General features: G+C 41.5%; 1 protein-coding gene across 7 annotated transcripts in view; it reads left to right on the top strand.

Moving 5' to 3' along the window:
- Nucleotides 1–13672, top strand: part of LOC309844800 (contactin-associated protein-like 3) — a 173906-nt gene that overhangs the window by 139562 nt on the left and 20672 nt on the right. For all 7 annotated transcript variants that reach the window (XM_082692044.1, XM_082692040.1, XM_082692043.1 and 4 more), the window contains 5 exons: nt 1176–1303; nt 8365–8535; nt 9454–9672; nt 12331–12570; nt 13114–13344. In XM_082692044.1, the coding sequence (XP_082548170.1) occupies nt 1176–1303; nt 8365–8535; nt 9454–9672; nt 12331–12570; nt 13114–13344 (989 nt within the window). The remainder of the gene's footprint in view (nt 1–1175; nt 1304–8364; nt 8536–9453; nt 9673–12330; nt 12571–13113; nt 13345–13672) is intronic.

Here is a 13672-nt window from a genome sequence, read left to right as displayed (position 1 = left end):
CTATTAAGTGATGCAGGGTCTTTTTGAAGCAAAGCTATTAGACTGAACCATTTGAAATTGCTGGTTGTTTTGACTTGCAAAAATGTCAGTTTCAGATGCTTCCATTTGTATACATCAGAGCTAGTAGGGGCTTTATAATTGTTAGAAACCAAAACTTCCTAGGTTCTACACAGATGCAGGGCACCTGAAGGATAGAGTAGACACACTGCTATTTGTTCTAAATCCAAAGCACATATGTAATTGAAGCAGGATGTAAAAATGTGAGCAGCTCACAAGGTGCAGAAGAATCTTCTTTCTTTGCCCAGAGAGGTGGTTGGTGGCACAGCTAGCTTCCTACCAGGACCTCTTGCTCTAGTCCGGTGTTTGTTACATTGGAACCATAGATATTCTGTCCCAAATATTCACTTACGTGATTTTATTATATTACAATTATATTTTTGTCATTGTTTATTATATCCACTAGATTCCTTGGGGACACTGATGGTGGGTCTTATGCCCATGCCCCCAACATGCAGGACCTGGCAAGGAGTCGCTGTGCACCAAATGTTGGCTGAATGAACGGATAGTGACAGTCACAACGAGCTCTTCCTCTGCATTACCCCACGCATTAATTTTAAGAGCACATTGTATCATACCTTCAGTTTGGTTTAATCAACCTCCTTCTTCTTTCTTTCTTTTTTAATGGATGGCATCAATATGTAAGGAAATGCTTAGTAACCACGATAGGAATTTTAGAAAATTGAGTTAAAAAAGAAAAATCTGGGAACTGAAAACCTAAATCTTTTCAGTTGGGTGGTTTGGTTTTGTTTTTTTTAATGAAGTCAGGCAGATGTTGTGCGTGTAAGTTTTGCATTTAACCTCACAAGGCGGCCAGATGGGGAAGGGCCATGAGCTGCTTCATTGCAGGGAAACATAACCTCATACTCGCACCGACGGTGATGATTTCAGCCCAGCCCACTGTTATCTCTATGGTCACACAGACAGACAAGGAGCTCCAATCCTCAGACTTTATTAAGTTACGTTACTATGTCAGAGTTCAGAGGAGCCCTTGATTTCCTTATTGTTATGTATTTGCAAATTTAGCTTATCATGTCTTGCGCTGCAGTAAGAGACTATTTGCTCCTTCTTTGGATGTCGTTCAGAATAACGCTAACGTGGTCGTATTTGTTTTGTAGGACCAGCGACACAGTAGTCCTTTCCCATAAGGAGCACCTGCCAGTCACTCAGGTTGTGATGAGAGACACAGGGCGACCACATTCAGAAGCAGCTTATGCACTGGGGCCTCTGCTCTGCTCGGGGGACAGTAAGTAGTGGCAAGAGGAACTGTCTTGACCCCTGGAAATGCATGTTAGTGTTTTAGGAGACATGTAGCTGCCTGAGTCCGTAAAAACATTGTCTATGCTAATACTCTGCATCTCATTGGGAATGTGTTAACTTACAAAAGAAGTGTATATCAGCGTTCTGCTTGAGAAAAAAATGAGGAATATTGTATTACCTTCGGAGTGTGTGTCCTCTGTGTAGTGTTTGAGTTGGACTATTGCTGTGAATGTTGGTGGGGTGATTTGAAACACTGATCACCCAGTCAGCAAAATCTAGTGATTTGATAATAAATTAATTGGAGTAAGTATTGGCTGAGTGCTGAGATGCCTAAAACTGGTAAGATACTGAGAAACGGGGTGACGGAAGCTATCACGTGCCTGTTTCTTGTCACCCTCTGACAGTTGGCGAACCTCAATGGTCCTAACTGTCCTCACCCCTCCCACTGCATGTGGATTTCTCCGAAGCCTTCCCGCTCCCAAACTAACTGAAATCGAGCGGATCCATTCTACCTTTAACTTACTTCTTTCTAATCCCTTTTGAATATATTCTCTTCAGGCCTTCTCCATCACTCCCTAAAATCTGCCTTTTCCAGGCGTCAGTAAAACTCCGACCCAGCTAAACCTGCACTCTGCTCTCAGGTGGCATCAGACCTGACCTTGGTATCCTGTCCTCATTCACCCTGATTCACGTCTTTGTTCAGCTGCCAGCTTACCTACAAAAGTCTGGGTTTTCCCTCCTTCCTTCCCTGTGTCAGTGGCATTATCCTGTTGTGGTGCCTCCAGCCTGTGTCCTCAGCCCTCCATCTCTCTGCTCTCCAGAGATGAGCTGTTCCCACATTGAGGTCAATGATTCTGCCATCTCTATACCCCAGGCCATCTCCCTGCACTCCCACCCCTGCCACCCAGCTGCTTAGGCTGTACCTCTCTGCCTCAAAAGGCATTTCAGAACAGTTTGTCCAAAAGAAGGAAAAAAAGTGTTTCCATGACAACCTTCCCCAACTCAGGGCATGGCAACTCCATGCTTCCTTTCGCTTAGACGGAAAACGTAACAGCCACTCACAACTTCTTTCCTCTCTTAACACACATCAGACTCATCCACAAATACAAACTGTATTGCTTTGAATTTCAAAACCAGATCCAGCGCCCCCCTCCCAGTGGCTTGACTGGCCTGCTTGCAGCTGCTTCTGCCCACTTAGCGGAGACGCTGCAGAACGGCCAAAGGGAAAATTCAGGGCACGTCAGTCCTCTGGCCCAGACTCTCCAGTGGCACTAGTATCAGAGCAGAGATCAAAATACAACGTCTACCAAGGCTGCAGTGGCCAACCCTTCCTGAGGTCGCATAGGAGATGTTGCCATGTGGAGAAATCCTGGCATTTCTGAGCCTTGCCATTCAGAAAAAGGAAGTTTCCTACTTCAGATGACAAAAATATTGAGAGGTGGATAGTCACAGTGTAAAGAACATATGAACATGCCTTGATGGATGATAGTACGAAGAATTGTTCTTCCCACTCATGACCTTAGACAGCAGACCACACTCTGTGTCCAGATAGGACAAACTAAGCATGTCCACCTCATCTCTCACATTATTGCCCCTATGAAACCTGGGCAGAATGCCTGGAATAGTTATCTCAGGGCTCTGGGAAGCCAGGAGAGGCAAGGAGGAGAAACCAGAAGGCATCATTTACTTTTCCCTCCAGCATCTGTCAGTCAACCCAGATGTGGGCACTGGGTCACAGACAGAAAGGTTCCAGGAGAAGCCCTTGAGCCCTGGCTAGAGGCCAGAACAGAAAGTTCCTAACTCTCAGGGAATGCAGGAATCCCATTTCCCTCTTTTTCTATCCAGGCAGACCCATGACTATAGCAGCAGAAGCTGCCCAGGGAACGCACAAGAGCCAGGACTTTAGAAGGGGACTTTTGCTCTGCATAGGGCGGCTGTGGTTCAGAGATGGTGGGAAGACTCCTCTTATTTTTGTTTTCTTCCTCCACTCACCCATCGCTTGGCAATGGACCAGGTACAGTTGCATAGGAGAACATTATAGAGCAGTCTCAGTAGAACCTGTTTTCCAGTTCCGTGACTGACAAGGGAGACCAGGGAACCAGAAAGTACCTGGAAAAGCAGAGGGAGGCAGCCATTCAGGAAAGCATACTATATGTTGTTTATGAAGTCCTGGGATCATCCCAGAGCAACACATGCATGGATCCGGTCCTAATTGTAGACCAAAGAAGTTGAGAACTGAACGGAGAGTCAATAACCCAAGACCCAGGCTGGCCACTGGGTTGTGCACTAGTGAGGCAGAGTTGGGTCATGCTGCAAAGGCTTTGGAAACTGGACTGGCATTAGAGACAGCCCACAGAAGGCAGGTTGCAATGTGTGGCCAGATACTAACTAGGCCAAGAACCTGCAAAAAAAACCTAAATAAATTAAAAACAAAAAATAAAATTTGTATATATGTGTATGTGTGTGTGTATGTGTGTGTGTGTGTGTATGAAATCAACATGCTTCACAACATTTAAACAAAGCCCAGAATTTATTAATATAATATTTAAAATTTATAGGAAGTCATCCAAAATTACTTAGCACAAAGAACCAGAAAAATCTAAGCTGGCTTAGGAAAATATAATCAACAGATACTAATGCAACTGTGACACAGTGGTTAGAATGAATTGATAAAGAGTTTAAAACAACTATTACATAAGAACTCTAACAAGTGATCATAAACACTTTTGTAGAAAATAGAAAAAGAACATTTCACCAAAGAAATAGGATATCCAAAGAGCTAAATGAAAACTTTAGAACTGAAAAATATAAAACTGAAATAAAAGATGTCCTGGGTGGACCAAATAGTAGATCTGAGATGAGACAGTCAGTGGCCTTAATGATGGGAATGACTCATCTGATCAAAAGAAAGAATAAAATCTAAAAATGAACAGGGCCTCAGGGAACTCTGAATCAACAACAAAAGATCTAACATTCGTGTAATTAATTGAGCAGACAGAAGAGTGTGCTGAAAAAAAAAATTGGAAAAAAAAAGGCTGAAAATTGTCCAAGTTTGGAAAAAAACAGACTTGAGAAGTTGAATGAACTTGAAACAGGATAAACTCAAATTCACCTCCAGACACATCATTATCAAACTGCTGAAAACAAAGGCAATTAAGAATGTTTTGAAATCAACCAGAGAGAAGAGTGATGAATCATCTGTAGGTGAACTCCTACTCATATGGCCGTGACTTTCTCATGGGAAATATGGAAGCCAGGAAAGAAGTGGCAAAACATTTCTCAAGGGCTAAAAGTAAAAAATTGTCAATCTGGAATTCCATATTCAGCAAAAGCCTCCTTCAGGGACGAAGATAAAGAAATTCTCAGATGAAGGAAAGCTAAAAGCATTCCTTACCAGAAGATACTTTAAAAGACTTTCTAAAGGAAGATTCGGACAGAAGGGAAAAGATATCAGAAGGAAATTTGGGACCTCAGGGGTATAAAATCAGCATGAGAAATGGTAAATATCAGGGTACATATAACAGACTATTCTCCTGTTGAGTTATTTTAAATATACTTGTGGTTGAAAGCAAAAAAATACATTATTTTATAGAGCTCTTAGTTTTTACAGATGGCATACATTTGGCAGGAATCAATAAAAGGCACTCAGTAAACTGACAGAATTGTTGGCGAGGTTTTGACATATGAGTCCAAGTGGTTAAAATGTAGATTTTGAGCAGACTCTGAAAAGGTAAGTGTATATATTGTCACTCCTATAATAACCAACCAAGGAACTGCTATAGACAAACAAAAATAGAATACTAAAAAATATTTAACCCCAGAGAGACAGAAAAGAACAAAAAATATTAAGAAACAGGAAAAAATAATAAAATGATAAAACTAAATTAAATTTGTCAACATTTATATTTAATATGAATGGTCTAAACAAACCAGTCAAAGGACAGATGGTTATGACTCAATTATGTACCTTGTACAAGAAACTCACTTTAAATATAATGATATCACAAGTTTAAAAAGAGAGACAGGGAAAGATATACAACACAAACACTAATTGAAAGAAAGCTGGAGTTTCTGTATTAAACTTTTTGCTTGAAAGCATAGAAAATTAATAGATACAAAAAGCGATTAAGAAGACATGAGAATCTTAAATGTGTACACTGATAACTGAGCTTCAAAGTACATTAAGCAACACTGACAGGATGGAAAGGGGAAGTAGACAAGTTCATAATTATAATTAGAGAATTCAGTACTCCTCTCTCATTAATCTTTGGAACTAATGGGGAAAACAAGCAAAGTGTACATAAAATCTAATGTCAACACAAAGCAACCGAATTTAATTGACATTTATGGAACACCCCACCAATAGTAAAATACACATTCTTTTAAATTGCACATGGATATACCATATTCTGTGTCACAAACAAATGAGTGCATATCAAATAAATCACACAAAAACACATTCCTGACATAAATGAATTAAACTAGAAACAAAGAACAAGAGAGTGAGAAAGTCTCCAAACACTTAGAAATTAACCACCAGGGTGCCTGGGTGGCTCAGTTGGTTAAGCAACTGCCTTCGGCTCAGGTCACGGTCCCGGAGTCCCGGGATCGAGTCCCGCATCAGGTTCCCAACTCCATGGGGAGTCTGCTTGTCTCTCTGACCTTCTCGCCTCTCATGCTCTCTCTCACTGTCTCTCTCTCAAATAAATAAATAAAATCTTAAAAAAAAATTGAGAAATTAACCACCAAACTGCTAAATATTAAATGAGTCAAGGAGGTTTCAACAGACATTATAAAATATATTGATCTGAATGAAAAGGAAAATACAGCATATCAAAAATAGTGGGAGGCAGTTATGTCAGTGCTTGGAAAGATAGTAATAGCATTAAATGCTTGCGTTATGAAAGAAAAAGATCTCAAATGAATGATTTAAGCCTTTACCATAAGAAATTAGAAAAAGAAGAAAAAATAATTCAAAATAGCAGAAGGAAGGAAATAATAAAGATAAGAAAAATCAATTAAAAGCAGAGATCCATAAAAACAAAATATTTATAAAAGAACAATAAAATAGATAAATCTCTAGCAAAATTGTTGAGAAATATTACCAATATGAGTAGTAAAAGTTGGAGTATCACTACAGACCCTACAGACATCAATAGGATAATGGCATACCACAAACAACTCAGCACATGTCAGTTCTCCAACGTAGTTAAAACAGACTAATTCCTTGAGAAACACTAACTACTAAAACTCACTCAAGATAAACTGAACAATTAGTAGAGACCTAGAAGTATTGACGGAATTGAATTCAGTCAGAGATGACTTCACTGGTGAGTTCCACCAAAGAAGAAATAACACCATGTTTACACAATCTTTTTCAGCAAATAGCAGAGGAAATTCTTTCCAACATTTTATGAGGGCCCAACATTGCCCCGATACCCAAACTAGACAAAGAAAATGCAAAAAAAAAAAAAAAAAATTAAGAGAGAACTATGCATCATCACAGACACATATGCAAAAATCCTCAACTACATTAGCAAAAAATCCAGGAACATTTAAAGAATAATACACCATCGCCAACTGGTTTACTCATTTCACAAGGCTGACTCAGTGAAGCTGACCCTGGAACAACATGGGTCTGAACTGGGCAGGTCCATTTATGTGCAGATATTTTTCAATAGATACAGTACCATGCTGTAGATGTGTTTTCTCTTCCTTGTGATTTTTCTTAATAATATTTTGTTTTCTCCAGCTCACTGTATTGTAAGAATATAGTATATAATACTATAACATGTGAAGTGTGTGTTAATCAAATGTTGGTGCTTCTTGGTAAGGTGTCCAGTCAGCCTGTCCAGTAGGCTATTAGTAGTTAAGTTTTTGGAGGGTCCAGAGTTACATGTGAATGTCCAGCTGTGCAAAGGTCAGTGCCCCAAGCCCCTTGTTGTTCAAGGGTTGACCATATTTGGAAATCAATCAATGTCATCTACCATATTAACAGTTTAAGGAAGAAAAATCACACCAGATGCTTTTTTTGCATCAATTGATACGAACACGATTGTTTGAATTACTATGATTATATCATGAACTAACATGATACATTCATATCAGATACCACTCACAATAAAATTCTTAGCAAACTATGAATAACAGGGAACTTCTTGATCCTAATAAAGATTATCTATATACGGACAGCTGGCAGCATGGTTACTTGTGAAAAACTGAACCCTTTCCCTGCAGGAGTGGGCACAAGATAAGGATATTCAATCTCACCGCTTCTTTTCTGTGACATCAGTCGCACTGGACATCCTAGCCAGTGCAGTAACCGAGGAAGGAAGGAAGGGCATCTAGGTTGGAAAGCAGATACACGTGTGATCGGCAGACATGTTTAGAGCAGCTCTGTTTGTGAACGACCAAAGCTAGAAACCACACTGACTTTCTCCAGTGACAAAGAAATGGTGGCCTGATCCACAATAAGTCATGGCAAAATGAATAAACCTCGAATTCTACTGAGTGAGAGAAGCCAGCCTCAGAAGTTTACCTATAGTGTGATTCCGTTTATATGACACTTGGAAAAGGCACAACTGTAGATCACAATGGGCAGGAGGAGGATGTGACTGTAAGAGAACAGCCTGAGGGAGGAGGGGAGATGGAGCTGTCCTTTATCCTGATTTTGGTGGTGTTTATACAACCCTATGCGTGTATTAAAGTTCATCTAACTGTATGTCCCCCCCAAAGTCAATTTGACTTAATGGTAATCTATAAATAATATCATCTTCTAAGAAACGTAGGGTATTTCCAGTGATTATCTGTCCACTCAGTTGCAGTCTTGTCCATCTTAATCCTTGAAAGAGTCACTATCTGGATATTCACATCGTGGCTGTATGTTTGGAAGAACCCCCAGATGAAGGCTCACATAGATAATGAATGCATTTAATAATGGTAAAAATGGCAATAATGGTAAAAAAAATTGCTAGAAATGCAAAATATGGTTGTTATTCTGTTTCCTTGCTATCGTCACTGTCTTTTTTTTTTTTTTTTTGGAAACAGATTCATTTTGGAATTCCGCTTCCTTCAACACTGAGACCTCATACCTTCACTTCCCTACGTTCCGTGGAGAGCTCAGTGCTGACGTGTCTTTCTTTTTTAAGACGACAGCGCCTTCTGGGGTGTTTGTAGAGAACCTGGGGATCACAGACTTCATCAGGCTAGAGCTGCACAGTGAGTAGCCCTCTGGGCAAAGCCACCAGGCCTCAGTATATAGCAATAATCCTTCTGGGAACCTAATTCTCAAAGTACTGCTATGCTTTCTTCATCACTTGTATTTCTTTAGTACATACTAGCGTTCTAATACCTTTTTTAAAAAAGATTTATTTATTTGAGAGAGAGAGAGAGCAGGGTTGGGAGGGGGGAAGAGGGAGACAGAGTCTTAAGCAGACTCCACACTGAGCATGGAGCCCAGTGCAGGGCTTGATCCCATGATCCTGAGATCACAACCTGAGCTCACACCAAGAGTCGGACGCTTAACCAACCTTACCACCCAGGAGCGCCTAAAGCTCCATTATCTTAAATCCTTATTTTTAATAGAGAGGAAAACAGTGATTCACAAAACATACAGCAGTCTGTCCAATTCTGTGCTGCCCTAACTGTGTGTGCAATAAGAATCTTTTAAACGAAACTGGTTCGATAACTACTCCCTAAATTGCAGAATCATTTCATGTAATTGACTCGCTACATTGTTCACGCATGTATGCAAAGCTCGGTTCCTTACTTCAAAATTTCATGGAGGACTTTTTAAATAAAGCACATGAGGATTCCACCCACTTTGAAATAAATTCACTGATATATAAGAAGGCAGGTCACAGGCCAGTTTCCCTCTGGTGGGGAAAGATCTCTACTCCTTAAGGATTAGCAATATGAGCATTCTCTGAGGAGGAATAGGGTAAAATGGCTTTGTTTTTCTTCCCTCAGGACACACATTTCTGTTGCCCTCCTAGCCAGCTCAGAATGACATTGGTCGGCAGCAGTGTCACCGTCCGCTTTCATAAGGAGCGTGTTGTGGTGCTGCCCTCTGGTCTCTCGAGACCAAATTTCCTCCCTGCAGAATGAGCCGAGCTACTCTCCTTTCTGTGTTTGCAGCTCCTGCAGAAGTGACCTTTTCCTTCGATGTGGGGAATGGGCGATGTGAGGTCACAGTGCGATCTCCTACTCCCTTTAATGACAACCGGTGGCACCACGTGAGGGCCGAGAGGAACGTGAAGGAGGCGACCCTTCAAGTGGACCAGCTCCCCAGCAAGACGCAAGCCGCACCCGCGGACGGCCATGCCCGCCTGCAGCTCAACAGCCAGCTCTTCGTGGGTGAGTGTGGCTGCCCTCTGGCTGGGCCGTGCTGGTGGACATAGAAGTCGCGAGCCATCCAGCCATGATGGCAGCAGGTGCACGCGGCTCCTGTCGGTACCGGAGACCAAGAGCTCCAGCAAGAGTCGGGCTCTCTTTCCACAGATTTTTAAATTTTTTTTTATTTTTTATAAACATATATTTTTATCCCCAGGGGTACAGGTCTGTGAATCACCAGGTTTACACACTTCACAGCACTCACCAAAGCACATACCCTCCCCAATGTCCATAATCCCAAACCCCCTCCCCCCAGCAACCCTCAGTTTGTTTTGTGAGATTGAGAGTCACTTATGGTTTGTCTCCCTCCCAATCCCATCTTGTTTCATTTATTCTTCTCGTACCCACTTAAGCCCCCATGTTGCATCACCACTTCCTCATATCAGGGAGATCATATGATAGTTGTCTTTCTCTGCTTGACTTATTTCGCTAAGCATGATACGCTCTAGTTCCATCCATGTTGTCGCAAATGGCAAGATTTCATTTCTTTTGATGGCTGCATAGTATTCCATTGTGTATATATACCACATCTTCTTGATCCATTCATCTGTTGATGGAACCACAGATATTTGTTAATACAGTTTCCATAGTGTGTTGTTCAGGATCATGGTTTCTATAGATTTCCCAGGTCACAGATGAGATAATGGAGGTCCAGAGAGAGCGAGTGACATAGTCTAGAAACTGAAATAGAAGAGAAACCCAGTCCTCAGTGGGTGGATTCCCAGGCTGGACCTCAACAGTATTGATGACCTGTGTTTGCTTTAGTGACTTCTTATCAATGCTATTTATAAAACGGTTAACAAATTTCATCCAGAACTCCCAGCTTCACTTCCCAGTGCAGTCGGAGAAGCTGTCGTGTGACTGTCCCTGAGTTCTCCTGTGTCCCCTCTAACACAGACCGAAGGAGGACTCACATGGCTGTGTCTCCCTCGTCTGCTGTCCGGTCCTTGCAGACACCAGGTTCAGAACTGGGCTGGCTCCATTCTTGCTGCCGGTGCTTCAGGGATGAAAGCTCTGGGTAGTGGAAGTCTTCTGTTTCATTTACTCACTTATATATTTTTTAAGACTATTTTCTTTTTCTCAAAGGGAGAGATAAGTTTTGCTACATTACTTTTCAGACAACTCTATTCTAATTTGGAAAGCAAGCAAACCAATGAGGTAGCTCTTCCTTGGTCATTTCTTATGTGTTTTCAAGTAAATAAGGAGCCGGTCCAATTAGGAACTAATCTAAATCACAGATTAGCCCGCAGTCTGCTTTACAGAGGACACTTACAGCTTCTGGGGGCTGTGCAATGCAGGGAGGTGTGTGTGTGTGTGTGTGTGTGTGTGCACGCACGCACGCACACACACACAACCCATGATGCAGAAAACTCCAAGGCTTCACATCAAGTCATCAAACTGTGACACAAATTAAACAATTCTGTTTTCTGATTCGTAATCCTGAGGATCAAGGAATGGAATTTCTAGGAACAAAGTTGGCATGAACACCTACCCGGAATTGATATCCTCACAGAAACAAGGTTTCCAGAGTGTGAGGAGTTTGTGGAAAATGCTGATCTATGTGCCCCAGGCCCACCAAGTCAGAATCCCTGGGAATGATTCCCAACTCTGTTTTAGCAAGTGCTCCAGGTGACCCCCGCGCCCCCAGATTTGAGATTAGGCTTGTGTGAGGCATGATAGAAAGAGAGAGAGCTACTCAGTGTTTAGTGACTGTTACCCTCCTGACCTCAGAGGTGGCAGGCTGGAGCGAGGCAGGCCTGAGCCTGGGTATCATTATTTAAAAAAAATTTTTTTTTAAAGATTTTATTTATTTATTTGACACACACAGAGAGAGAGAGATCACAAGTAGGCAGAGAGGCAGGTGGGTGTGGGGAAGCAGGCCCCCTGTGAGCAGAGAGCTTGACGTGGGCGTCGATCTCATGGCCCTAGGATCATGACGTGAGCTGAAGGCAGAGGCTTAACGCACTGAGCCACCCAGGTGCCCCAAGCCTGGGTTTTAATGTCAACACTACTTTGTTTCTTTGCCCACTCCTCAATTCCTTTTTCATGGCATTGTTAATGGGAGCATTTCTAAGAAAGGATGGTATTACATATATAATTTGTTATTATATGTAATATATGTATTATATTATATATAACAAATATGTAACAAAATATGTATGACAAATGCATATACAAATTATAATATATATTACATATTAACTCTCTACAATGTATATACATTGCATGTTACAAATTTGTAATATATATTGTATTGCAAAGATTTTCAAGTATCTAACTTTATGGTGCCCAGCATAGTTTATACACTTAAGAAGGAGAAAAAAACTTTATACATTTTAAAAAGAGAGATTTTTTTTAATGAAGGATTAAAAATGTACAAATCAACATAAAAATGTACAACTCTTTCTAAATAGAACTTGAAGATGTACTTTTTAGAGTAAATATTTACCAAGCTCAACTCTCTTAGTATGTGGTCACAGCCTAGGTTTTCAAAATCATATGTGTTTGTAAAGCTTCCGGCGGGTCCCTTTTCTGATGCGATTGGTCAACCAGCATGATTGGACGTGCGGTGGAAATGCCACCAAGAACCCCAGGGCACGGCTGTAGTTGTTTCCCTTGTAGGTGGGACGGCCACCAGACAGAGAGGCTTCCTGGGGTGCATTCGGTCACTGCGGTTGAACGGCCTGGCCCTGGACCTGGAAGAAAGGGCCACGATGACGCCAGGCGTGGACCCAGGCTGCCCGGGACACTGCAGCAGCTACGGACACCTGTGTCACAACGGAGGGAGATGTAGGGAGAGACCCAGGGGCATCACCTGCGACTGTGCCGTCTCTGCGTATGACGGACCATTCTGCAAGAGCGGTGAGTGTACCCTGGGCAGGACGGGGAGAAGGAGGCACCTCATTTGGCTGTTTGCCTCATGTTTCTGGCATTTGACCCTTTCTCTATGAAAGGACAAGGCAGTTCTCTCTGATCAGCTAAAGGAGAGTTGTTTCTCTCCCAAATTTGTCCATTTATGATTCTGCTCTTGAGAAGCTCATGATGACTTCTGTTGGATTCAGCATCATTCATGTGACAATGACATGGACAATAACTCTAAGTATATGTTCACACTTGGCATTTAATGCTGTGTAACTCTGAGATGAAGCATTTTGTGGGCCATAATAAAATATTGTTAGTAAGTTCAACATCATGCGAATATACACGGGGATAAGTTATCTTTTTATCCATAATTGATTATCTTTTTAATCTGAAATATTTCTAAATTAAAAAAAAAACAGCAAAGTGTGACATTCTTGTTTTCTGTCTTGAGAGACTAAGGGTTAGAGATGGTGTGTAAATACACATAGAAAAGAGCCTTGCCTTGACTTCGTGCTAACATAACAAAAATGAGTGTCATTCCAGAGATTTCTGCATATTTTGGAACTGGCTCGTCGGTTATCTACGACTTTCAGGAACATTCTAACTACACCGCCAGCAAGAACTCAAGCTCCTTTGCAGCTTTACTTCATGAGGGTTTGACGCTGGCTGGAGAAGTGGCCACGCTGAGCTTCCGGACCACAGGGATGCCCAGCTTACTCCTCTACGTGAGCTCCTTCTACGAGGAGTACCTGTCCGTGATCCTCACTCCCAACGGTGAGTGTCAAGACTATAAGAACAAGGAGGCTGAATTAGAAAATAAGGACCACAATGAGGGGGACCCATTAGGTGTTTAACTACGAGAAGGAAACACAATTTCATGGCTTGCCATGCTTGTTACACTAGTTCATGATAATCCTCAAGTTTATCACTAAAGTTCACATTTCCATGATTACATTTAAGATACATTTCCCCCATGGAAATTTGATAATTTTAGGTATTTAATGTGCCTCTAGGTTTCTTGCTATTCTGGGAAGTCTTTCCTTCTGTACGTGAATAAATTAGTTCTGCAATTCACTTTGAAAAAAGATAGCTCACTTTGTAC

The sequence above is a fragment of the Mustela nivalis genome, assembly GCF_964662115.1.
Source record: "Mustela nivalis genome assembly, chromosome: 12".
Lineage (NCBI taxonomy): Eukaryota > Metazoa > Chordata > Mammalia > Carnivora > Mustelidae > Mustela > Mustela nivalis.
The sequence above is the reverse complement of the archived record's forward strand: the minus strand, read 5'-3'. Positions and strand labels throughout refer to the sequence as shown.